General features: G+C 36.8%; 1 protein-coding gene across 1 annotated transcript in view; it reads right to left on the bottom strand.

The window, feature by feature from the left end:
- Positions 1 to 27,235, bottom strand: part of LOC150105389 (uncharacterized) — a 243,796-nt gene that overhangs the window by 160,696 nt on the left and 55,865 nt on the right. The window contains exons 4-5 of the mRNA XM_090393946.1: positions 13,004 to 13,170; positions 6,807 to 6,976 (exon numbers count right to left, since the gene is read on the bottom strand). Coding sequence (XP_090250072.1) covers positions 6,807 to 6,976; positions 13,004 to 13,170 — 337 coding nt within the window. The remainder of the gene's footprint in view (positions 1 to 6,806; positions 6,977 to 13,003; positions 13,171 to 27,235) is intronic.

The raw sequence follows: 27,235 nt of genomic DNA, 5'->3' as shown, positions 1-27,235 counted from the left end.
GGGGGTTGCGAACGAACACAGAATACAACGGAAGACAGCTGGAGGATGTAGTCCTTGCAGATTAGGTAAGAAATGTTTCAGAGAATACAGTAAGTGAAATAAACAGGGACGTTGATTCAATAAGCTATAGTAAACCAACTGAATGCGTACCAATTGCAGACTGCCTTCTTGTAAGTTTCGAGAAAGTGGAAAAATGAGGGATATCTCACCTTTTGGCGGAGTGAATCTGCGAGAGAGAGTGAGACCATCAATTAATCGAATTGTCCTCTTCAGAATAGTATCAATAGTTTATGAGGAACTGTTTAGCACGCTATCTCAAATCTGACAAAATACTGAAATGCCAGTAAATGCTCAAAAAGATACTTCTGATCTTGTTTGAGGACTAGGCATTTTAAAGGTAAGAGAAGTTGAAATGTGATCTTCGTTGTGTGGGAGAGATGAACGGGAATGTGCTTTGCTAGTCGTAAAGTTGACTGGGTTGTGATACCCCATGGAAGAATGGCAAAGAGACGAGTTTTAAGCAGTGCGACACTGCAGAACCCCCCAAGGTAAAAATGAAAATTTTAAATTTTGTTTGTGTTTATAAATAAAAACAATGCTTACAACATTGTATAAATGCAGTACAACATGTTAAAGGTTACAGCTTATGTTTTGACATTGATTGAATAGTTAATAATTGGAATTGTTCGATTAACACTTAAGATTACGAAACAAATGCACTGCGATCTAACGCCGATATTCGTTTGCGCTTGTCATTGCACGTTATGTCATTCAGACACTGCCCAAACGGCAGTGTATTTTTAGTATCCTTACGCACGTTATTTCTGTGGGATATGAAACGCTTATTATTGGTGCGTGTGTGTGGTGAACTATTTTTTGTAAATCTTATTTTGTTAAAATAACATATAATTTATTTATTTATTTATTATAGATACAAGGCTGAAATATGACGAGTGTCACTGTTGAAAATATGAAAAGGATTATATTTTTTCAATTATTGTTACACGAAACAAATGCACTGCGATCTAACGCCAACTAGTAACATTACTGGCTTAACGGGTGAAGCAAAAGCTTTTCGTATTCCCGACTATCTTAATAGAGACTGCGAGTAGAAAGAGTTTATGAGCTATATTGCTCGCCCTGAGTGGGCTAGGAGATTAATCCTCAGTGAGGGGGTTGAGGATGGCTTTAGGTCTTTTGTGCTTAGAATAGTCCATTGCATCATAGTCAGCGGCCAGTTGGATCAGTCTGTTAGGATGCACAGTTGCTTTTGAAAAGAATTTGGTTGCTATAGTCTGCATGAAGGTGTAGATATAGGGGACCTCCGTGTCGCGGTGCAGTTGGACAGTTCGGATGAACCATGGAACGCCCAGGATCATTCTAAGACACTTGTTCTGAATGCGTTGTAATTTAATGATATTTGAGTTTGAAGTATGGCTCCAGGCCGGTGAGGCATAGATGAGTATTGGACGAACCATCAGTTTGTATATGAGAAGTTTGATTCTGGTGCTCAGTTTACTGTTTCTGTTTATTAGCAGATAGAGCTGGGCTATGGTTTTTGATGTGTTTGCACAGAGAGTCTTGATATGGGAGTTGAAAGTCAGTTTACTGTCCATTACTACACCGAGATACTTGATCTCTGTTTTCCACTGAATTTTTGTGTTAAAGAGGAGAATATCTTCTTTGGGAAGCACTGATCTTCTAGAGAATAAGACGACTGTGCTCTTCTGAGGATTCACCTGGAGTCGCCATTTGGCAAAATATTGTTCTATTTGCAGTAGGTTTTCTTACAGTTTCTTGATGGCTAAGTGAGGCTTTAATGATCTGGCCAATATCGCTGTGTCATCAGCGTAAAGAGCTTTAATTGAAGATAATGGGTTGTGTGGTATATCATGCAGGTATAAGGAGAATAGGATTGGTGCTAGTAAGGACCCTTGTGGAACTCCAGCCAAGATGTGTTTCTGTGAGGACACTACTCCACTTAATCTCACTTGCATGCGCCTATCGCAGAGGTACGTCTTGATGAGTTGAATGATTCCGATTGGAACACCGGATGATATAAGCTTGTATAGCAAGCCATAATGCCAAACCTTGTCAAATGCACTGGCTAAGTCTAGGAAAACAGCCCCAGTGCATTGACGCCAGTTACAACCTGTAATGATATGTTACACCAATCTGTGTATTTGTTGTGTGGTACTATGCAACTGTCTGAAGCCAAACTGCTCCTCAGGCAGGACGTTTAACCGGAGTACAGAATCTTGAAGCCTAGTAAGAATTACCTTCTCAGCAATTTTTCCGAGATTAGAGATGAGACTGATTGGCCTGTAATTCTGTGGCAAAGTGGGATCCTTTCCAGGTTTATGAATTGGAACAATGTACGCCAATTTCCAGTAGGAAGGGAAATACTTGTAGTGAAGTATGGAGTTGATTATGTTTGCCAAATGAACAATAGCTTTTCGAGGTAGAAGTTTTATAACTTTGTTGGAGATACCGTCGAGTCCAGGAGCCTTTTTATTCTTTAAATTCTTTATAATGTCATAAATTTCAGCTGGGGAAGTAGGTGTGAGTTGGCTGGTACAGGTATCAGGCCGTTTTAACACGTGTCTGACGTGGCGGTGGACTTTGTAAATATGATTGAAATTTAGATTATTGTATGAAGGGCTACACTGTTTTTTCTAAATTTTTAGCTATAGTTTCGGCTTTTTCTGCATCTGTGTGAACAATGTTCAGGTCAGATTTGAGAGGAGGAAGAGATTTGTTTTTGATGTTTCTCAGGAACTTCCAAACGGATTAATCACCAGGTGATAATGGAGGCTAATTTATCTTCCCATAGTTTGTTTCTATGGTCTTTAAGTGCATCTCTCACTGCACTGTTCATTTTGTTGAGATATTTCTTGTCTTGGGGTGCTCTGGTGTTGTGGTATCTTTTTCTTGCTTTATTTTTCTCCCTGATTAAGTTCATTATGTCATCTGGTAGTCGTTTAGGCTTGAAGGCAACTGAATTTGAGGTGATAGATGCTATGGCTGTGTTGATTTGATCAGTAAGTTTATTGACTGCAGAATCAATTTCTTCCTTGGAATTAATATGAGGGATGGGATCAATGTAGTTTGGAAGCATTTTGGATAGTTTTCCCCAGGGAATGAAGGTATGAGGCGAATGGGGAAGATCCCTCTGATAACCCAGTTGGAGCAGAATAGGATTGTGGTCTGATGATAACTCATTCAATGATTCCAGGGAGTACTGTAGATTGACATTCTGAAGGACAGCTATATCCAAGACGTCGGATGAGCCAGTAGGACTGTGGTGAGTTTGCACTGAGGGACCAGCCACAGTTGCGCAATTTGAGCTTGTGTAGTTAAAGAGGATGCGGCCATTCCTATTTATAGACCTACTGCTCCAGGCGTGATGTTTTGCGTTAAAATCTCCGGCAATAATAACCGGCAATTTAATGCCGAGGATAGCATCCAGATCTGTGGTCAGCAATGTTTTTGATGGTGGGTTATAAGCAGAATATATTTTTATGTTTCCGATAGAGTTTGTGATGACATTGATACCTGTAAGTTCGAGATTGGTGGTTGTAGGAATGGCTACAGCATGATTGATGTGATTTTTAATGAGGATGGCTGTGCCACCACCTCTGTAATCCAGTCTGTCATTCCTGTAGAGTTGATATCCTTTGAATTTAGGATTGTCAGCAGGTCTTAGATGAGTCTCATTAATTAATAATATATCCGGATTATATCTGTCATTGAATTCCTGCACTTCTAGTATTTTATTTTTAAGGCCGTTGGCATTCCATGAGATAATCATTAGAGAATCTGGGGTAAATTTTTTCCTATGCATTGGAGAGTGCAGATAAAATGAACTGTGTTTGCTGCAAGAAACTTTTTGTAGTGCTCAGTGATGGATTTGCGTTACTGAAATCCTGTAACATATTTACAAGAGAAGAGGTGGTGATGGCTGTTATATTTGAATGTGGATTTGTCATATTCTGGTCATGGATTGCTTTTTTGGGGCAAGCCACATCAGCATATGTTCTTGTTTAGTGTTGAAGATTTATTTTCTTAGGGGGCTCAGTTGATGGTGGGTGAACACCTGTCATCTTGTTCAAGCTAATAGGAGCCTGATGAACTTGAGCTTCTGGGGCTTTCGTTTCTGTCAGTGAGGTAGACTGATTGATTAACTCAGTTTGTCTGTTTTTTGGGTGGCAAATGCACCCTCTGTAATTTGCAGGGTGGGGGCCACCACAATTAGCACACTTAGCCGGGGTGGTTTTTGGCTTGGAGCAGGTATATGTGGGGTGGGTGTCACCGCATTTCAGACATCTGTATTGAGCTTTGCACAACTTCTGGGCATGACCAAATTTTTGGCATCTATGGCACTGCCCAGAAGAGGCCCTCTTCCTAAGTGGCTCTGGTGAGACCTTAAGCCCACAGATTGTCTTCAAGTTATAAATATCTTTATAGATGTTGTGTATTTCCACCAATACTAGAGGCATAGGGGTCTTGTTAGATCTGTACATTCTACTGACTTTGATGGGAGGCAGATCTTGCATGTTGAGGTCAGCAGCTATTTCAACTGTTTCAATGTCTTCAGATACTCCTCGGAGTACCACTTTAAAATTTTTCTCCGAGGTAAGTGTGAAGGTATGATATTGTATACCTCTTGTGTCCAACTCCTTGGTTATATTTCTGTAGTCAGACACTGTAGTGGGCTGAATTTTGATGCCCTCCTCTGTGTTCTTGGCAGTGGAGTAATTTATCTACAGGTTGGCCATGGTGGTTCTTAAGGCTGTCCATCTCTGCTTTTCCTAAGAATGACTGGAGGCACCTTTTCATTGGTGGAGGCAGAGGAATCTGGGTTGGGGGCATCTTCATCCATGCCATTTTCATTTACTGACTCCGAGGCGAGAGTTTTGCGTTTTTTACGCGCGTGCCTCTCTTCTTGATCTGAATGAGTAGAGTCAGAGATAATTGGACTTAGTTTTTCCTCCATTTGAGGAACGTCTTCATTTTGATCTTCATCAGTTTCGGGTAAAGAGTAAAGATTCAGGAAGCCTGGCCATTCAAGCTCGAACTTCTTAAGGAGTTTCTTTACGAAGCTGAAAGCCAGTCCTTTATCTAGAGAGTCTATAATGATATCAGGATCTATCAAGTTTGATGGCCATTTGAGCTTAAATTTCCTTTGAAGTTTATTTACAAGTATGAGCGCTGGCTCTTCATCCAGCGAATCTGTGAGGGCGTCCAAATCTAACACATTCATCACTGACAGTTTGCGTATAAACGCAAGTAAATGGATCTGAAATAAATACGCTAACAATGGCGATTCTAACGGCTGTTAGGCCTAACGAATCGCCCTCGTTGCAATTAGAGTCCACTTACCTTCGCTGATGTTCTTGAATACAGTATAATCCGCAATTTAATGACTTTAAAAAAAAAAACACGTCTCTGCTAGTTAATCTAGCTGCCACACTACAAAACCAAAGTTTCTCAACATAACAACTATTAAAATCACTGATTATATAAATAAACACTTGGCAACCCAAAATCGCGATCTAACGCCGATATTCGTTTGCGCTTGTCATTGCTATTGATACAAAACTTTTATTGGTGTTTGTTCGTGGTGAGGATGAAATGTTTTTAATAAAGCAATTTTTAATATGTAAATTTCTCCCCACTTAAAATTTTCACCGGCCACCACTGGTTTTAAGTCATTATTTGTAGAAAGCTGTAAGGCTTGTAGCAGAGCGAAATTTATCAAAGGAGGGCGCCGGATGAAATTTGATAAGTTAATAAAGTAGACAAACAAATTATGTCTACGGCAAGACTGTTGGTAATGAATAGCGTACTATACAAACATGCTGTTACGAAACGACAGTTTTAGGATTTTACTTAGAATACTAGATGATTTGCCTAAGTCGGCTATTCATAAGAGTGATACCATAATGTCAGATGATGATAAGCTGGCACTCTATAGATGCGAAAGAAGCATAAATGGGCAGATGTTTCACCTAACGGCGAAACATCTACAAGAGACCAAGTCACAGGTATTGTTTGGTGCAAAAAACATTTTCTGTTTCACACTTTTCATATAGGATTGGAACGTATTTTATTATTATACTGTCTAATTTTTGCGAATTTTATACCTGCTCTCTTGCCAAACGGTGAACCTGGAGTTTTTTCTCAAAACATTTTTTGACTGGAGTGCCTTGACATACTTGCTGAGAAACCACGGCTGGAACTGAAACGGAAATCTAATTATGGAAGGAAAGAGTTCTTTTCGGAGAAACTTTTACTAAGCAATCCTAACAAGAGCATGAAACTTATTCTATGATCAGGTTACCATAAAAGAACTGGTAATCAGTATATCCAGTTTTGATAAGTTTTTGATTGATACATTATTACAATAGAACGTCTCTTCACTAATTTAGATCTTGTCTGGTTTTAGCATGTGCACAAATTATGTGTTCTGCTCAAAGGCTATTTTAGCAAAATAAAAATGAGGCTTTATGACGAACATGTATTGCGTAATCTTGATTTAAATAGAAATCTGCATAATACTTACGAGAAATTAAATGTATTTTAAATGTTGGATGTGCGTGCTTTCCCCCCTCCTTGAATTCTGATGACTCGAATTTTGAAGACTCGACACTCCGGGTAGCCCCTGAGTTTCAAAACGTTTCAAATAACTTCACAAAAAACGTGACACAAAAACATTACAAAAAAAAACTTATTTTATATTATAGAGTAGATAAATAGGATTACTGTTATACGAACTTTGTCATTAGAGAAAAAATAAAACTTACCATTAATGTTTGCCGTAGTGTTAGGTCTGGAAAAAATACATCCTGTTGTAAAACGTAACAAATTTTCCTCCTTAGCTGTTTGTTAAGAAGTTCGCCGTTCATCGTGACGCTACCGGAATCTACATAGATACGTCCTCCCAAAGCATTGAGCAGAGTTGTCTTTCCGGATCCTACATTTTATTTGAGAAATAAATATTAAAAGTTGAGAAAAAAGCCGAGTGGGTTGTATGGAATACACTTTTGCATTCGATATGAACGTAATGTAAAGAACTTTTAAGTCTTAAACTTAGAGAACACTTTAACTGTCATTAATGTAAAACCAACTACTCCTATTTTCTTATCACAAAAGAACCGACTACTTTTAAGAAATAAGGGGAACTTTATTAAAGATATTTGTCTTCTGAGGGAAGATTTATTCATTCATACAGTGATAGTCACGGGCCGTTAAGACCAAATGTCATTGGTTTTTCTAATTATAACGGGGGGGGGGGGGGGAATCGGCCCACCTCCGTATGGCTAACTCAATTTTCTCAGTAAAAAAAAAAAAGCGCTCTTAAAGGTTCTTCGTGTCCTAAACGGAACTCAACCCCAAGTCTTTTCAGCCAATAAGCATCGTGAATAACTACTGAGGCTTTATGACGAACATGTATTGCGTAATCTTTATTTAAATACAAATCTGCATAATACTTACGGAGAAATTAAACGCATTTTAAATGTTGGATGTGCGTGCTTTCCCCCTCCTTTTTTTTCTTCTTTCAAACGGAGTACAAGGAAGAATTGACACCTATTAGTTTACTGAAAACCAAAACATGACAGTGATAGAAAATTAAGTTCGATGTAGCGGTGTGAAATACACTTTTGTTCAATATGATACAAAGATAGGTAGGGTAATCAGGAATGCTGCTGCTATACAGTACGTGCAGGATGATTTAAATAGGCTGGAATTGTGGGCATGGGAAAATGGATGTCAGTTCAATGTCAGTAAATGTAAAGTCATTCACTTCGGCATGGTTAGATATCCAATGTCGTATTATATCGGTGGGATTATGCTAGAAGGAACTCATCAGGCCAGAGATCTTGGAGTATTAGTAGATAGCAAGTTGAAGTTCTGGGGGGGGGGGGGGGAGCATGTAGCAAACATTGCAAATAGAACTCAAAAGATAATTGCAATACTGAAAAATATTCGCATGTAAACATAAGGATGTCATTTTGCTCTTTACAAGGCCTTGATAAGACTGCACTTAAACTATTGTGCGCAGGTCTCGTCTCCGTTGCGATTATAATACAGTGGAGAGGGTGCAAAGGAGCGTGTTAAAAATGATATCAGAATGTGGAATACTGATTATGAAGACAGATTGAGAATTTGTAGAGTGTAGACACTAATAAACAGGAGAAAAGAAGGGTGATATGATTGATAATTACAAACTTATGAAATAGTTATACAGGATTTCAATTGATGGAATTTTTATTTTTTCAATTCATGGAGGGCGGGAAAAGGACAAGAGGGCATCCTTGGAAGCTAAGAATGAATGCCGCTAAGGCGGCGGCGAGGGATAGATCTAATTTGGTACATCTGTCACAAGCATCCATGTTAAATTGCAAGTGCAAGTCATTCTATCAAGTAGTTTGTTTCATACAGCTGTCTGAAGCAAAAGTGTTGTCTGTATCACTTGAAATGGATAAAATTGAGTCAAGTGTGGTTATAAAATTCTTTGTAAAAGAAGGTTTAACGCCAAAAGAAATTCATTCTAAATTCATAGAAGTTTATGGGCACTCTTTTCCTTCGTTTTTTTTTCCGACAATTAAGAAGTGGGCTGGGGAGTTTAAACGTAGCCGTACCAGTCTTGAAGATAATCCACGTGAAGCACGTCCAAAAAATGTAACAACACCAGAAAGCATTGATCAAGTGCACGATATGGCATTGGATGACCGGCGAGTCAAAGTGTGTGAAATTGCTGAGACTATAGGCGTTTCAAAAGAACGTGTAGGATACATTTTGCATGAAGAATTGCAAATGAAAAAGCTTTGCGCAAGATGGGTGCCGCACTTGCTCACAACAGATCAAAAACGAACGTGCATGAAAATTTCTTAACAGTGATTGGAGCGTTTTAACAAGAATAAAACTGATTTTGTGCGTAGATGTATTACCATGGATGAGACTTGGATTCATTATTACACACCAGAATCCAACAGCAGTCAAAACAGTGGACAGAACCTGGTTGTTCAGTGCCTAAGAAGACAAAGTCGGTTCCATCAGCAGGAAAGGTCATGGCATCGGTGTTTTGGGATGCTAAAAGGCATTTCGTTTATTAATTATCTTGAAAAGGATAAAACAATAACCGGGGAATATTATTCCGATCTTTTAGTCAGACTAGACGAAAAAATTCGTGAGAAAAGACCCGGTTTGCAGAAGGAAAAAATCATCTTTCATCAGGACAATGCACCTGCCCACAGAAGTGTTTTGGCAATAAGAAAATTATGGGATCTGCACTAGAAATTGTTGGAGCATCCACCTATTCCTCAGATTTGGCTCCCTTTGACTTCTATCTCTTCCCAAAACTAAAATTCTTCCTCGCTGGTCAGCGTTTTTCTTCGAATCAAGAGGCGATTGCAGCTGTAGAGGGACATTTTGCAGATCTTACTGAGAACCACTACAGGGGCGGGATAATGGTGCTGGAGCATCGCTGGAATAAATGTATTAGTCTTAAGGGAGATTATGTTGAAAAACAATAAGTTTTAAATTATAAATTGTTTTTTTTTTTATTGTTAAGTCAAGAACTTTTCAGACTACCCTCGTACACTAATAATATTTAAGAAATTTTTATGTTATTACTTGATATCTGGGAATTTGTGATGTCACAATATTGCAGATAATAAAATCATTTGTAGGTTGCTCAGTTTTAAAAGTGAAATTGAAAAAGACCGAAAAATATGCATTCACATTACTTTCAATGATGAAATTTAAGTACATAAGTTGACAGGATTGAATCAATTAATCTTATTAATTACTCTGTCCTAAAAGTTTTGTTTTTGCACTAATTTCCAGCAAGCACTTACTTCCAATACCAAATTTCCATTGCACATCGATATGCACTGGCGCACCAAGGAAAAAACCCGTCTTAAATTTCCAAGCTGAATGCGATGTCCTCTTTGGTATATAAAAAGTGATTTAGCGAAACATTCAAAATTTCATTTCAAAGTACTAACATTTATTTTATATATCATTCAGAGAAACGTATTATTAAAAAGCAATAAACTAAATGTCTACAATCTTTTAAACATGGAGGCGTCCTATTTTAATTATTAACATTGGTGAAAAATATAAGAGTTTCCTAAGAGCGTAGTCTAAATTTTCCTAAAGCAACATTTTTTTTTCCCAATTAGTATCTATCATCGTGTTGCTGACTAGTCATGCGTTTAAATATAATGATGATCTCTGTCCGAATGACAGTGACAAATCACGGCATCGTCCATCATAATATTAAAATTATTTTAAATATTAAGAAGGTAAATAAAGCTCACTTAAGATGAACTTGCCACCTACCGAGCTGATAAAGAAAACGTAATTTGGGAGAACTGGAAAATTATCATAAATATATATTTATGTCAAGATATCCCAGATATCATGCAATAAACAAATTACTTTTTGAAAAGAAGCGAACTGGGTCTTTTACCTGACAGACATCAAAATGAGGCCCACTAAATTAGGTCAGAAAAATTATGAAATTATGCACGATCTTTTGGCATAAATATATAGGGGAATACTATTAGAGATTTGTTGCACTTTTTTTTAAAAAAATTTCTCACACTAATTATTCACATGCGACAAATTCATATTTTGCATTTTTCATATCAGCCAACAGTTGCTAATCAATATCATCACTTAATGGTGGTTGCCAAATGTGTCGAAAGCAGATCTAAATACTTTTGCATATTTATTTAGGTTATTTACTATGCATAGAAATTTATGAAGCATGCTTATTAATATATCTAATTAGTTTACAGAGATTTCATTAATCGAACTGTACTCCGTTATTTTAATAATATGATAAATAAAATTATCGAATGGAGTATTGTGTACAGTTGTACTTCATTCTGCTTCACTTAATATTGGTGTTTCGATGCCATCTGGCACTGAAACTGCAGCAACATAGTTTGTTGGTGCGCGTTTTAATTACTTGACATAGAGGCTTAAAGAGATTTACATTATGTCACGTGCTTTAATTCTTCTATATTCGTGGTACCATTTTATGTATCCTATTTGAAAAGATATTCAGTGTGCATCTTGATTTTCATATCTTTAAACTGACGGATTTGATCAAAGTCTTTCTAGAGTTAAAACATCCCTCACATTCAGCATTGGTAAGAAATGAAAATTCTGATCGCAACTTATTTAAAGAAACTTGCGAATAACAAATTCAGATAAATAACTTGTCTCAAAGAAGTACTCGAAATTAGAGGCTGATGTGACTGTTTTTTTTTTTTTTTTGATGGCCAAACAACCACAGTTAATTAGCCTAAATTATCTGAAATCTGTAGGAATATTTATTTTGTCCTATAGATACGCGCAGCTGCTCACTGAAAACAATATTATTATTATACTAATCTTAGACCAAACGGGTTTTAAAATAACAGTCTTTGCTTTATTTCATTTTTGAAACCTCTTTTGACAGTAACATATCACAATCCCTTACCTAAAATAATTGAGACCTAAAGTATGTTTGCGAACTACTCAAAAAAAGAGAGAAAATGCTCAAAGCAGAATAGTATAAAAATATTTTAAAAAGGCAATTTTAACTAACAAAATGTTAGGGTATTCACGATGTCATTAGCAACGACTGAAAATAAATAATCAGCCTCGGTTATATCGAAAGCCATTATATCCGAAATGAAAAATTAAAGTAGAATTAGTTTTCACTTCTATCACTACATAATACATAAATACTAAAGCACGTGTTATTAATTTTTTCTGTTCTGATACTCTTTGGAGGAGGGGGGGGGGGGAGTGTTTCCTTTGACTTCACAGATCAAGCCTTAAAAATTTCGGACTTCGTACGTAACGGACAAAGTCCCACGAAGGCATTTCTGCAAAAAAGAAAGAGATTATCAAGTTAATATGATAGAAAGAAGTCAGGTTCAAACAACTCTTTGAATATTGCGGGTTCATATGTTTAATCCCTCAATATTTGCAATACCAGAGATAAATACGATCATGTATCTGACGCTGTTCGAAAATAACTTCGATAAATTCATTTCAAAATTAATAGTAATATATGTCATTTAATTTTGGAACAGTGTGTGTACGTAATAGTAAAAAGTCATGTTATAAAGTAGTTATAAAAAAGATAACGCATTCCAATACCTCCGTTTATTTGGGTTAGTATCTCCTTTTTAGACTTTTCAACTGAAGAGAATGTGAATTAGTTGATCTCTTGCGGGGCGAGAGTTTTATCCTTTTTATTAAAAAAAAAAAAATAGAGCAGAAGATAGAATTATGCGTCCTGTTATTATCAGAATTAAATTTATGAAAATCCAAGTTACTTAGCTGCAACACGACATTTAATCTAACGGAAAATGAGATTAAATAAATCACTATAATTAACTATCTGGAATAATTTATTTCCTGTTTATTAAAAACAATGTTCGTTGTATTCTGAATGGCAATAAAACATTACTTTTCTAAACACTGAATATTTGCGTTAAGTAACTTACACTTTAATTTGTATTGTATTCCGAACTGTTCAAGAAACAACATGCGTACTGTGAGACTTCCACAAATATACTGAATATCATTTTCCATTCTTGCTTTGACCATTTTATTGATTACAAACAATACTTATGAAAAACAGCAAACACTGTTTGCTGTTTCTCATGTATACATATTTTAGCTCAAGCTGAGTTAAAACACGGAAACAATTTGATAGTAGACAAAAACAAAAAAAAGGTAAGTGGATAATGATTGATTAAATTTATTAAAATTTATGTATCATATATACTCAGATTTACACGCACATGCGCTTTCTAAATTGGCTATAACGTTTATTTTTAATTAAATGATAAAGAATTATGTGAACTGCTTTTTTTTTAATGAGCCATCCTTCTCTAAAAAAGTATCCTTGTTCCGCGTGTTGCTTCCAACAACCATCCTTTGCTACCTATTTTTAATAAAACTTCCTGTTCTCCTGGCCAATACTTACCGCTGGGCCCCATAACCGCTAGGACTTCTCCAGGTCGCACGAGACCGTTGATATCCCTCAGGATCTGTTTCCCGTTGCATGACACGCTAATATTTCGAAACACAAGTTCCACCGGTCGATGTTTACTTCCTGTATTGTGCGATAGATGGCCGACAGACCCGTTAAGTCTGAAATGGGGTAAGAGAAGATTTGTTAAGGAGGAGGTGCTGGCTTAAATTATTACCTAAAACTAAACAAGAATGGAATGCAATAAAGTACTGATTCAGCTAAGTTTCTGTAATGACCTTAAGCATGCCCTGTAATATAGTTGAGGAAACAGAACTCACTGTAAACAACAATGAATGCATTAAAAAAACAAAATAGGGTTGCATATTAGAACATGAGGTCGCTCTAACGTGTATATTAGAGCTGGCCTGTAAAACAGCCCTTCAGTGGAACCTCTATCCTCATCACTATCTACGCTTTGCTCCAAAGGGTAGATAGTGATGGGATTTTGGGTTATTTTTCAATGCACGTCACTGCTGCACTTTACATGAAGTACAGTAAACTGTACTTCACGTAGAATATCGTATACTCAACAACCACTGCCCGGCAGTATGCTAAGAAAACAAACGCCTCAAATTAATCCCATTCAGAATGTATTATTATTATTATTATTTTCCTTCCAAAAGTAAAGATCAAATTTCTCAACCCACATTAAGGTAATGTGAATGACTTATTTTGCAGCCATTTATTATGGCTTAAAATTACTCAAATTATCTGCCTTGAAGCAACATCCATTCTTTTGTAATATAAAAATACTATTTTTAAAATAGTTTCCCAAGACTTTGCATTTTATGTTTCAGTCATATCTTGTAACATCATCGAATAAACTCCCACGAAATTATTGCAATTGGCTTTTAAAGTAAAGTAACATAATTCCGTGCAATTAAAATGAAGGGAGGAGGGGAATATAAAACAAATGTTGGAGGATGCAACATGTCTTACGTGTCAGCGAACTCATTTAATTCACTAGTTAGTCTGATTCATCGTAGACGATCAAGACGTATTTCAAGATCAAGACTTGTGAAACAGAATCGTAAACAGATTCTGTTTCACAAGTTAACGGATACCATAGTGAGGAACCAACCATAAGGTGAGCAACATGGCTGTTCCTCACCTTAATAAGATATAGGATCTCCTTTCGTTGCGATGACTGCAGCAATCCTACGAGGCCACATTTTCCACAAGCGTACGATAGCGATCAGTGGCAATTTTGGACTATTCTTCCTGTAGGCATATAATAAGATCCTGGACTGCTCATCGGTAGAGGGTCTAGTGTGATTCGTCGCTCTATAGCACAGCTTTCGAAGCTTCCATGTCCCACTGTTCACGCTCTTTGCACAAATGAAGACGACGCTGCATGTTGTTTCAGTAATGCGAGGCTTGCATATTCCGGTCCTAAGATGGAAAACCGTGTTGCGTCTCGGTTCTGAATGATTTGTTTGCAGATTTGTGTTCCAGTCGATGCCCGGAACTCCGCATTCAACGTGTCTGCCGATGAATGACGGTATTTACATATTATCCTTCGTAGCACCCTACAGTCACATTTGGTAAGTGTGGCGAGTCGTCCACTGCAGGTCGCACTTGCAGCTGACTGCCTGCGATTCAATTTCAGTATGGTATCACCGATTGTTGATCTGGGATGGTCCAATTTGTCAACAATTTGCTGAACAGATAGGCCCGCAACAAGGCATCCTATCACAACGTCTATTTCAAACTCCGTCATTTCCCTTTTCGCAGCCATTTCACCCGGACATGGTTGCAATGACTTCGGAACATCATATTCCTCCGATTTGTACCTGCTACAAACATGACCGTTACATAGCACGATGCACCTTACCCATGAGGATGTCCGTTGACTTCTTTCCAAGCAGTGTGTGTATTCCAAATTTAATTTTAGTACATTTTACATGGATCCCTGCATGAAACGCATATTTAACATAATGACGGTTCTATTATGGGACTACCTTAATATTAAGACATTAGCATAATGGATAATAATTTCCCCCTCCCCCTCTATTCACAGCTGTGCAATTCTTAATGAGCTGTTAGGAAATTCATATCAATCACTTGCTGTAGAATTTGTGAGGTTATTCCAAGACAACAACCACAGCTATGAAGTGAGGGTGCTGTCGTTTGTAAAATCTGGTTCTTCAGACAGTTCCCATATCATCGGTGTTGGAAAACCACAAGTTCCAAGTATGAAGAACCAGTATCCTCGGGCTGCATCACCTTTAGCTGAAAGCCTCAAACATTCTCTTCTCGTACTGGGATGGAAATCGAACCCTAAAGTCTTTACAACAAAAGGGCGTTGTCGCTACCCACTGCGCTACGTGGGAGGGGGTTTCTGGCAAGTATAGAAACAGACAGTGGAGAGACGTTTTTGTGTGTGCATGTTAGCGCGCATGCTTTCATATTGTTTAGGTGTGGGGGGGGATGATTATGAGCGTATCACCGACTCCAGTCATTCTTGACTCAGTCTGAGCAATGCACGAGCACAGATTTATCCCTTGAATGATTGCGACTTGTTCATGGGAAGTCATTAATGAGCAAGAATCAAAATTAGAAAAGAATAGCAAAGAAGGTCTTCAAGTCATTTAGAAGAAATGTCATAGGAAAAACAACATATCACGGTCCTTTGAAGAAGCCAGTTTTTATCGCTTTTCAGAACAATTATACTATAAAGATATATTTGGCACCTTTTCTAGTCTACAATACAATTATACGAACATAACAATAAAGGGCGAGCAAGTGCCAATATCTTGACTGAAAGGAGCCTATAAAGGCTGCTAAATAGAAAGGGACTACAAAGGGAAGGTGATGAAAAACAACATCTGTGCCCTTTGAAAAATAAAAAAAGGTCTATCCGCAACTTTAGGAAGTCGAAGTGCGTCATCCATCGTTCCCCCTTGTGCACGGATGAGAGAGATAAAATGAAGTAAACAGACAAGGGCTGCTCAGAACACGAGAGGCCCAAGTTGCGTTCCCACGACTTCAACTTTATGGCTAACGAAATCGCCGCCAACAAGGGAAAGTTATATGAGGCCAGAGACTTACCCGGCAAGCAAGGCTAACGAACCCAATGGCCTCATTTCTAGACTGCAGGCAATCACCAGTAGGCGGCAGTATTTTCTCTAACAGAAAAAAAAAAAGTCTTCAATTTATTGCCATAAGAACAACAACAACGGTAAGAAGAAAGATTAGGTAACCGATCATGTTTTGATGAAGGTTTAGGTTGGGAGGTTCTTTTGGTCGCTGTTTCTATAAGAGAAACCGGGGTGTGTGTGGGGGGGGGCAACTGGTATTAGGCGGATATTGCGTTGCAACTACAACCAACTTCGCGTAATTTTTAAGCAACCTTTCTTAGGAATCTCGCAGGTGAGTACCGTTTTTTTTTTTTCATGTTCTTCTTATGAAACCCCAGGAATACTTCAGCTGTACAGCGCCATCTATCGTCTAGAAAAAGAGCACATATCTTCTAATCATTGTTGGTGGTTCATGACAAATAAAGCTTAATACCCTGTTTATTTTTTATTTCATTTAACATATTTTAGTCTATTCGCTGCTTTATCATAATTAGTATGTAACATTCTTAAATACTTTAAAGAGTATCTGAAGAGATGTCTGAAAAGTATCCCCTCAGCAATATCAGAGTAAATCAGAGTCATTTGTAAAATCTACACTGAATGTCTAAAATTTTGAAGATCATGTTGAATAGTATGAAAGTCTTTATGTGCATTTGTTGCTTAAGATTGGTTCAATTGGCAACATTCTCTCTCATTAATTTACGTTATTAGTGTCTTCATTAAATTATTTTTTTAGACTTTATTAAATTTTGTTCTATATGATGTTATTCCATAAGATCATATAGAAACTGCTAAATGAAACCCCATTTCCAACCCTATCCTGTTGTGTGTGTTTGTTCAAATCTAATTAAAATTCTGCATAGCTCTAAATTGCAAACCTATTTTAAAACCATGAGCTTATCTCGGTATTTTTCGTTAATGCGCTACTTTTAAAAAGTGGATCTTATAACCCCACGGTCCTTCCTGTCTCCATTGGAAATAAAACAAGAGACAGACGGGAGAATGTGGAAGCATGTTTGGTAAAAGAGGGCGAAACTCTTCTTGCTATTACAGTTAGTTCAGTCAGTTTATCCAGATGAATTTCATTTATCATGGATCAGTACATTGGCTATTGATGATTTAATATAAGGTAAACCGCTGATGTTCATAATGGTCTTACTCCTCATTCTAAGAACAGTTTGAGAATCAATTGGCGTGGTGAAGAGGAACTGAAGTCGGCATTGGCAGATTGCGTAGCTTTTCAATTATTTTCTCGCAAAGTGATATAAACAGACAGTTCAGATGCTATTAGCCATAATTTTTTGCTAAATGCGTATTAAAATGAATGGATCTTGCAATGTAATAAATGGCCTTCTCGACAACAAACTAACCTTGATGTCTTAGGACCGAGCTCCTGATATTTGAAGCTTGTGTAATAAAGCATAAGCTTCATATTTGGAATTTCTTTTCAAATATACGCTTGAAATTCAATGAATGCTTCTTTTTTTATTTCAGTCTATCTATTATGTTATTCGCAAACTGGATCGTATTTCGAAATATGTATTTTATTGATTTTTCCATAAAGCGTATGATAGCGAAAATGGCTTTAAAATAAAAATAATAAAAATAATGTACAAATACAAATAATACAATTTATAAAAACAAATAAATGCATAATAAATAAGCGTACAACAATACAAATAAGTACTGTACACAGTAAACGTTAAAAAAGTATACAGTTAGAACGCACAAAAAAGGCTAATAAAAACTAAGAACTCTGCACACTCAACTAAATAATATTATTACGTATGGAGTCCAATATGCAATAATGACAGAACAAGGAGTACAATACGTTATCCATTAATATCTCCATGCTAATAGTACCAAGCAAACATTGACAGTAAACACATACACACACACACACACACACACACACACTAAGCTGATGACCTAATCTGGGACAGCAGTATTTCGCACGCACCTCAATAGCGTGGAGATCCTCTATTGGCTATGACCACAAATTCTGCTATTCTAAGCAGGCTCTGTTTGAGTTTTGTGATAATGTGATTCATGAATCATTCTCTCTCTTCGATTTACCCACTAGTTTACTTACTATTGTTGGACGAACTAGCGTGACATTCCAGTTTGGGGTGGCCCTCTGCAATCTGTCCTGAGGCTACTTGGAGGTGTCAAGTAATAATAATACCAGGAGCTTCCATTATAAATTATTATAATTTTTTTCTTAAAGACATTCACCTTCATTTCTTTCTTTAAGTTGATAGGCAGCAGACATTCGTGCAAAGAACGCGAAGTGTCTGTGCCTGCCTATTTTTAAGGGTAATCCCGAAAAAATTTCCTTTATGGGAAATTTTATCGGGATTAGAGTTGAGGTCTTATCAGTGTATACTATAATACGATACACACTCATCAATAACCTCAACGGCATGATATTTACTTTTACTATTCACCTTAACTGCATCATGATATGTAGGTTTTAATTTTTGTTCACTGTGATTATCCCAGTTAAGGGCAACGGGTATGTGCAACTCACATTTTTTTTTTTTTTTTCGATTGCTGTTAGAATCATAGTAGAAGGCCATGATAAAACTGTAGAAGTACGATTTATCATAAGCTTCTCAGTCAACATTCCTAAACAATATTATTTGTCTGTTCAATTTTCTTAACAATTATTTGAATGAATGGTTAATTTTAATCTCGGTTTCTTGTATTTTTTAAACAAAATAGCAGACTTAGTTTTAATTCGTATTTGTCTGCAGTAAATTGATCACACGCTAACCCGACAAGTTGTAAACATCAGTTATTCATTTCATTAACGAAAGGGGATTTCCCCACTATGTTCTTATTCCGAAATAGTGCAGGCACTCTTTTACCATGAATTTGGTGTTATGTGGTGAAAATACGAAAGTCGATGCAGCTTCGGGTCTCCCTTCCAGCAAAGAATAACACAACAGATTCTTCCTAAAGCAAAAGTTATTTTCTCGTATTAACTGAAATTTTAAATTTCACATTATGAACGCAACTCTTCTAATAATGCACGCGCTCATAACCACGCACAAAATCCTCAAGGACTGTTCTTCCATTTCTTTTCAAATATAAGCTTGAAATTCAATGAATGCTTCTTTTTTTTATATTTCAGTTCCATCCATTATACGAGAACTTTAAGTCTTTTCAACCAATTTCGCAGAAGGCGAAAGCTTTCTTTCACAGAAACTAACGTATTCTGAAACGTGCTTGGAGAATACAATTTGTCAGACATTGCAGCCAGAAATGAAACAAAAATTCCCATACGGGGGGGGTGTCCCTGGAGATGGGAAAATCCTATTACAAGCGTGAAATCAAAAAGTTTTAATTTCTTCAACACGCATACAAATTAAAAGTTGCCTTATACTATTTAGAATTCAAATAAATAAATAATAAGCAAAAAAATCGACCAGAGAGGTTATCGTTTTTATTTATTTAAAGCATCATACTGGAAAGCGCCACTGTGCACAGACAATTTGAATTTGAAAAACTGCAGCTGAATCATCTCGATTTAATTATATGCATTTATATAATAAATTAAACTCTTTACATGCGCTTTAATCCATGCCATCTTTGAGTAACACCGTCAATATTATCATAATGACGGATGTTACTCAATGGTTTAACCCTCTGTTTAGCAAAGTTGCTTTGGCACTGTTTTATTTTTTAGTGAAACAGAAGTGGGAACTCTAAATACAGAACCGAATTAAATTCTTTAGAAAAAACATCGATACAGAGTTACTTATCATTAGCTGGTCTCCTGTGTTTGCGGATTGTGGATATTCACCATTCAACTGGTCTATTTTGCAGAAGCAAAAACCTGGGTTTCATTAAAAAACTATCAGTGTTTGTCCAAATCCTTCAGCTAAAAAGTTCTAGATGGTTCGAAACCAAGGATTTTCAAATGCGCCAAGCAATTGTCCAATACAAAACTTCTCTAATCCAGAATTGTTTTACTATATATGCATTTTAAAGCTAATTATGTATTGCTGTTTATCGCTCTGGATTTGCGCAAGAGCAAACAATGTCTTAGAGAAGAATAATGTCGCCACAATCATTATTCCGCGCTAGCTCAAGGTAACCATAACTTTTGGAGCATTCAGTGCAAAGAGGACCACGCAACATTTATTCTGGTGGAAAGACCCGGCTGTTTGAATCTCGTCTAGGGAAGCGAAGAAGCTTTGTAAGGACTTTTCAAAAGAAGATGAGGTAGTCGTTCTCACACGGCTGTAGTGTCAGGGTTTTTCCCTCTCGAAAACTTTGGTTTTTCATCCCGTCATAACAGCCTGGTTGCTTCGTCGTTAATTTCAAACAAATTAAATAGAGTCAAAGAAATACGGATCCCAGTCATTGAGAAAGGAGAAATAGCTGGAAAAAAAATTCTTTTTTTTTCAGCTGTCGACAAATAAAAAATTATTTGTCGCATAATTTAAATTCACTTATTATTTAGAATATACACAGTGGAATTTTTATACGTGTATGATTTACGGTTTAAAAAGAGTTGAAACATAATGAACAGCTTAGAAAAATGAAAATTTATTTTAGTAAAAGAACATAAATGTTAATTTCTTGTGGCTAAACAACGGCTAAAGGAAGCTTTAGCCGTTGAAACTATTTTTAAAATTATGAAACTATTTTTGATGTATATTTAATGTCATACAGATAGTGCTGTCAATATTTGATTACCCACAAGTTTACACCCAGAAACTGCTGATCTAGACCAGGAACTTTGAAATGATCCAAAATGAAAAACCAGTTTTCTCATCAAGATTCGTATTTCTTCCCTCTTTAGAGCATGCAGTAAGTACAAAATTTAAATACACATCACATCGCCTTTGTTTTGGCGTAATCTACTGGACCACTCAATCGTTCTTTCTTTCCTTCCTCTATCACTCTCTGCGATCTTGTTTGTTGTTTCTTAATCCATGTTCTGAGCACTAGGACCACAAGGCGTTTAACGGGAAAACACCACACAGTCCCCCTCACATTTGATTCCTTTTAGCAAACACATGCAACCATCTATACAAACCTATATATAACTGATTGCAATCATTAAGAAATGCTACCGTGAACGTAGTTCATTGAACAAAAATGCCGTGTTATTCTTGCACAATGATCACATTTGTTATCACAGCAATCCCACTCTTTCAATTCTAAACTTTAAGATTTAATCGTCATAGAAATTATTTTTCCTCAGCATATTTCTTATAATTTTGCATCACTATTTTTAGTGATGTTTTTAGTGACAATGCGATTAGTCTATGTTTACAAGCTGTTGCGAAACATAACATTAAAAAAAAAGAAACTCGATTTCATACTTGAGCAAAAATAAAAGGTGCGCGCGCACAGTCTATAGATTGATTTATCTGCAGCGGTACTCATATCAGACTCATATCATAACGGAAAATTATAGAGATATTTCTAATGATTAAATATGTATTCATAACGATATTTGCGATTACACGCGAATCATTCAGAAAAACAGTTCCACTCGGACAATCAAGCAGCTTGCGTGGTTAACCCACGGGGGATAGAGTACCCCGCTTTCGAACTAACGGTCTGCAAGTTCGAATTCAATCGTCTGGATTAATGTTTATATGAGAGATGAATTTCATCATCCGGTGTGAGACCAGACCACTGCCTAGCTTATTGTAAGCCTGAAGTGGCTTTAAAAATTCGGTATTTGGTCTCCACAGTCGGGTTTTCGGATTATGTAAAATAAGAGGGCCACAAAACTAAATCCCAACAAGCGACACCAAACTGGACAGATTCGGACTCTCCAGGGACAGACAGAAGTGGAAAGAGTTCATTCGGCCTCATCATCATCCACATAGATGATGGAAAAGAGAAGAAGAAAATATATTAAAAGAAAAAAGTTTGCCCACCCATAATTAGTTAAATATACTAAATCCTCTAATCTTTTTAAAACTGCGACTTTAGTTGGCTGTAATAAAAAGGCTTCTACTATTGAACGGGTGAAATAATCTGGAGAAACAATCAGATTTCTTATGGTCAACCACTTCTAACCTAGTTTATTAAAAAATATCTTCATCTTTCTTACGCATGCTTTAGACGCATTCGCAAACGAACAGCGGCTATCAGCTTCTTCGTGTCTGCCGTTCGTATATGCCAACTCAAGAACGAATGAAGCGATTGTGATGAAACAAAAAAAAGTAAAAACATTTCTTCACCAGTGAAGCGCATAACTTCGCTTAAAGAGTGAAGCATGCAGTCAAGTTACCTTTCGGTGCCTGTGATTCTATAATAGTTTTTAAGTTATGAAAGAAAGATAGAAACTTCGCTATTGAAAGAAGTTGGGAAGATATATTGAAAGAGATATAAAACCTTTTGTCTGAATTGTTTGTTCTTTTCAGACCAAGACGCTGTTAAAGATTAGGGGAATCCAACGAATGCTTATTGCTGAGATTTGGGAGATAAGAAGATCAGCAAACATCTTACACCGTCTCATTTTTCGAAGGCATCCTGTCTGCAGCTAGCATAAGGACAAAACAACCGAAAATGTAACTGAAGAACTATGCCTTTTCAATCACTTGTGTTAATCGTTTCGCAATCCAATGAAGACCTTGAAGAAGCAATTAAATTTGTAAAGCAGCAAAAAGGTAATTATTTGACAAGGTCTCTCGGTGCCTGTATGAATAGAAATCTATGAGAATATGTTATCGGAGCTACGAAAAATAAGACGAAAATGTCAAAGAAAACGACATGCATTTCAGTGGATTCGTGTTTCTTACGAAAACTTTGGATTTTTTTTTCAGTTGCTGCTCAACAATTAAGACTCAGTTAACAGTATATCTGTTAACTGACTTCTTGTTCTGAACACTTTGCTTGTTTCTTTTATAGGAAAAACAATACCATCCATGCGGGAAAATAAAATCGCTGCCACCTCCATATGAGACTTGACATCTTTAGGAGCTGCGAAGCCTTCAGCAAAGATTCCAAACTCAAACGGCCATCAGAACATGGAAGTTTTAATCGATACGCGAGACATATGTTGGACTTTTGTCATTTAGCAAATAAAGCAAAAAGAACAGACAGATGCACAAAATTCACTGATAGTCCACACTGCAGTGCGAACTTCTCCAGGCCAAAGAGGTTTGAGACAACTATCCATAATCCACAAAAATATTCTATTTCGATACTTTTCATGATATTACTTGAAACAGTTTTCTCACAACTTCAAAACTTACGCAAAGATCTTTCGGGGAGGGGCGGAGAGAGAATAAGCTCCTGTTTAGACGTTCTACCTTTATAATAGGTAGAAAGCAATTTTATCTTGAACTTTTTTAGACAGTACAACAAACTATTAGTCAAGACGACGAATGGAAATATACTTAACGATACCATCCAGTATTTAGGAAAGCTCCAAATCAGCCAATAGTAGAGTGAAAAAAAAAAAAAAAAAACAGCATTTGGGGGGGGGTATTTAGAAATTTATAGGAAATCCGGGCACTTTTCTCTCGTCTCTCTCTCTCAACCAAAATTACAAGCATTTTAAAAATTTAAAAATAATTGATTTTATAATAAAACCAATGCGTTAAAATTTTCCGTTCATTACTGTATAAGAAAATTCTCTCTATTCTTTCTGAAGAAAGCCTTTAACTCGAGGAACGACACAACCAGACCAGAGATAAATGAATTTTACCAATTGATTTTTCGAGCTAATCAAATTAAGACATAGGATCACTTCTTTGTGAAGAAACTTCTTGCCTTCATGCTATAATGTTTTTCGCAATCCTAAATATCTGCATGATATAGACCTGAGACCTCAGGCATTCTCCTAGATTTCTTAAATGTCTAAGAATCACATGAATTATAATAAAAGACAAACTTCACTTCTCGCAGAATCATCATGAAAACAAATGTGGAATATTGGGAGAAATAGAACGTCTTAAATTTAAAGTTATTTAATTTTAAAAATGATAAAGTTTATTACGGAGCTGATGTTAGTATTTTTTCTTTCACGAGACTTATTATAGATTTCCAATGCTTGCGATTTCGCTTCAGATTCTACCGCACATACAAAAGCAGCATTAACGGACCAGTTTGGTACCGGACTTGAAGGGCTCTATTTTGGATTGCTTAGAATTAACGACACGGACGGCGCTTATCATGAGTCTGTTGTATGTGTAGCAGTGTGTTGTGTGTTCATTATGAGCTGTTTCCGCGCAACAAAAACTCAAGTTTCAGAGTGTTAAGGAAAGCAATGCAAGTTCCATGTTTATTGTTTCCGGTGGTTATTTTGTATCTGGTCAGTATGTTTTATTGCAAAAAACGACTTAATGGGGGACAGTGATGGATTTGAAACTTTCAGGCTCCGTTGCTCTCAAATTTGAGACCCGCAACCAAATAATCAGCCCTGTTATCGCAATATCGACTTCCAAATAAGCTATTAGAATAGCACACCCCATAGTGAGGATTATCAGCCACTCACTGTCATGACGTGACTACAGAAAAACTAATCTCGCTTCAAGTGCACCACTTTGTTCCTTCCCTGACCCATTTTATTATGAACCCTTAACATAATAGCATAGACTGTTTTGTGTTGTTATATTGCAAAGTTGAACACTACTTTCACAACTCTTCGTAGTCAAGTGCAGCGTACAAATGCTTTGCTCACGTACATTAAAAAACACAGTTGTAAAAAAGTGCATAAAAAGTACCAAATATTTTTAAAATGACGTCATAAGTTCAAATTATCATCGAAGTTCGGTGTGCTATATTGTCATCTGTTTGTTTTCTCAGGCAGGTTTATCCATTTTGCAGACGAGTTTGGTACCGGACTTAAAGGGCTGTGCTTTGGACCGTGTTGTTTAGAATTAATGACACGGCACGGATCATGAGTCTGTTGTATCTTTGCTCGCTGTGGATTCTAAATTTGCACATAAGCAATTTGAATACAGTTAGGACACTCAGAATGCTTTTGACTATAGCCACTAATCCGGAACGGAACAAAATCTGCTTATAAATAGCTTAGAATCTTTCTCCCCCCACCCACACACCTCTCTCTCTCTCTTTCCGGCAACAGGATTTCAACGCTGACTTATTGTCCGCGGTTGTTTAGTAGGACAAAAAGATGACTAAGTCCGCGAAACAAATTCATCATGTTTGTAACCTGTGTTTGCCAATTTGTCGATTATTCGGAAAAGAGAGATCCTGATAGGAAAACTCTTCTACCTTCGTATGAGATTTTCTTACTCACTTCACTCGAAACTTTATAAATGTTCCTCGCGTCCTGGACTGAATTCGATTTGCCGACCAACGGAACATGCTGTTCCTATAGCATTAAGAGAACACTCCCACGTGACTTGTAGCAAAACCACTTAATCATGGAGACATTCAGTGGCAATGTATGTAGTTACTAATTCCCTCCCCGTGGTTCAGTGTAATGATGATGATGTTCTTTGACTGGAAGGACCTGAATTCGAATCTCATCTGGAATGTGAACCAAACTCTTATTGGACTTTTCAAATGAAGGCAAGTTAGCTTATCATCATCACGTAAGCAAGACAGACATCTCGCCCAGAAAGTACATGCATTTGATAAAACAAGCTGACTGTACAGATAGGATTAACTGTTCTATCACAGCATTGCTTAAGTTCTACTTTGCCATGATAGGCCACTGACTGAGCCTAACAGGTTAATGGAAAGATGAAGATATCAAAGTTACGCACAAGGAGCTGCAAAATCTGTGGCACTAATCAGTGTCGTTTGTTCTCAAACTGGAGAGGAATTCGTCTTAATCACAACTGCAACAACCAAGAAATATAACGACGCTGCCTAAAGGGTAAATATTCTTGTCATGAGATTTTTCCCGCTAGATTTATGATTACCGATTAATTACTTGGCAATGCACAAGATGGATGTCGAAAAGGTAAATTTGACCATTTGCATCAATTCTAAACGCAAAAAACACCTCTACTTCTTATTTATTCCACTCAGGGATTCTAAGAAAAGAGAACGAATGTGAGTAATGGTAATGACGGTTTACGCAGTCTTCGCAATGCCTAATTAAGATGTCGCGTCTTCAGCAATCTTTCGCACATGCTATAGTCACCCAATTATTATTAAGCGTAGAATTTATCCAAATGTCATAAGGATGATTACGACAAATAGCACAAGGAAGGCGTAAACCCAGACTGAGTAAAACACCCTTGCAACATACGATCAGAGTAGGCTACATTGGGTAGCCATAAATTTACTAGTGCTATTTGTGGCAAAACTTGAGCATCATGTATCACTTATTTAGTTGAAAAATGGAAAGGTGAAACCACCGCGTATCACTTCGGTCTCTTGTAATACAATTCTAAGGCAAGTTCAGCTTCTATGGTTAAAATTAACTTTAGAATTTTTTCAGAGCTCAACTGAGAGCGTCGACGCTCTTTGGTTGAAAAGACTGGATGTGATTATGAGAATATTTTATAGTAGCTTTTCGACTAAAGGTGAGTTAGCTATTACCGGATAGGGATGGTGAATTTTTTTCACCTGCAAGATATCAGACCGCGTATGCCATTGACAGATAAAAAAAAAATATATTTCAAATAAGAGTAAGTGGCTAAATAAGATGATGCCATACCTGCTCATACGACATTCATGACCAAAATATAATCGAGCATAATTTAATTTATATTTTTTTAAATATCTAGATTTGATTTTAGACACTTTTGCTAAATATTAAACTATTTGATGCTGATGAACGATTGTACAAACAGGGGCAAAATATAACGACTTTCGTAGGTAATAATAACTTTCATCTGGGCAGATTTAACAGGACCGAAATGCAAACATTTTACACGGATGCAGTGACAATATTTTTCATTGCATTCATTCAGAATAAACACGAATCCTTCACGCTGAATAATGGACTGATTAAAAATTATTACTATCAGTGGATTCAATAAACTCATTAACCAGAGAAGATACGAGTATATAGGAAGGACTACTTTCTCTTCTAGGAGTAATATCTTTTCCGAAATGCTTCCCTACATTTCTTTCTTCTTTTCCCCCTCCTTTCTGTCCTTTAGGATAGCCGGATGAATACAAAATATGTACTTTCTGAATTTCA

The sequence above is a fragment of the Typopeltis vanoorti genome, chromosome 6 (genome assembly GCF_054136105.1).
Source record: "Typopeltis vanoorti isolate ZY-2024b chromosome 6, IOZ_Tvanoo_1.0, whole genome shotgun sequence".
NCBI lineage: Eukaryota > Metazoa > Arthropoda > Arachnida > Uropygi > Thelyphonidae > Typopeltis > Typopeltis vanoorti.
This window is presented reverse-complemented; position numbering and strand designations above follow the sequence as displayed.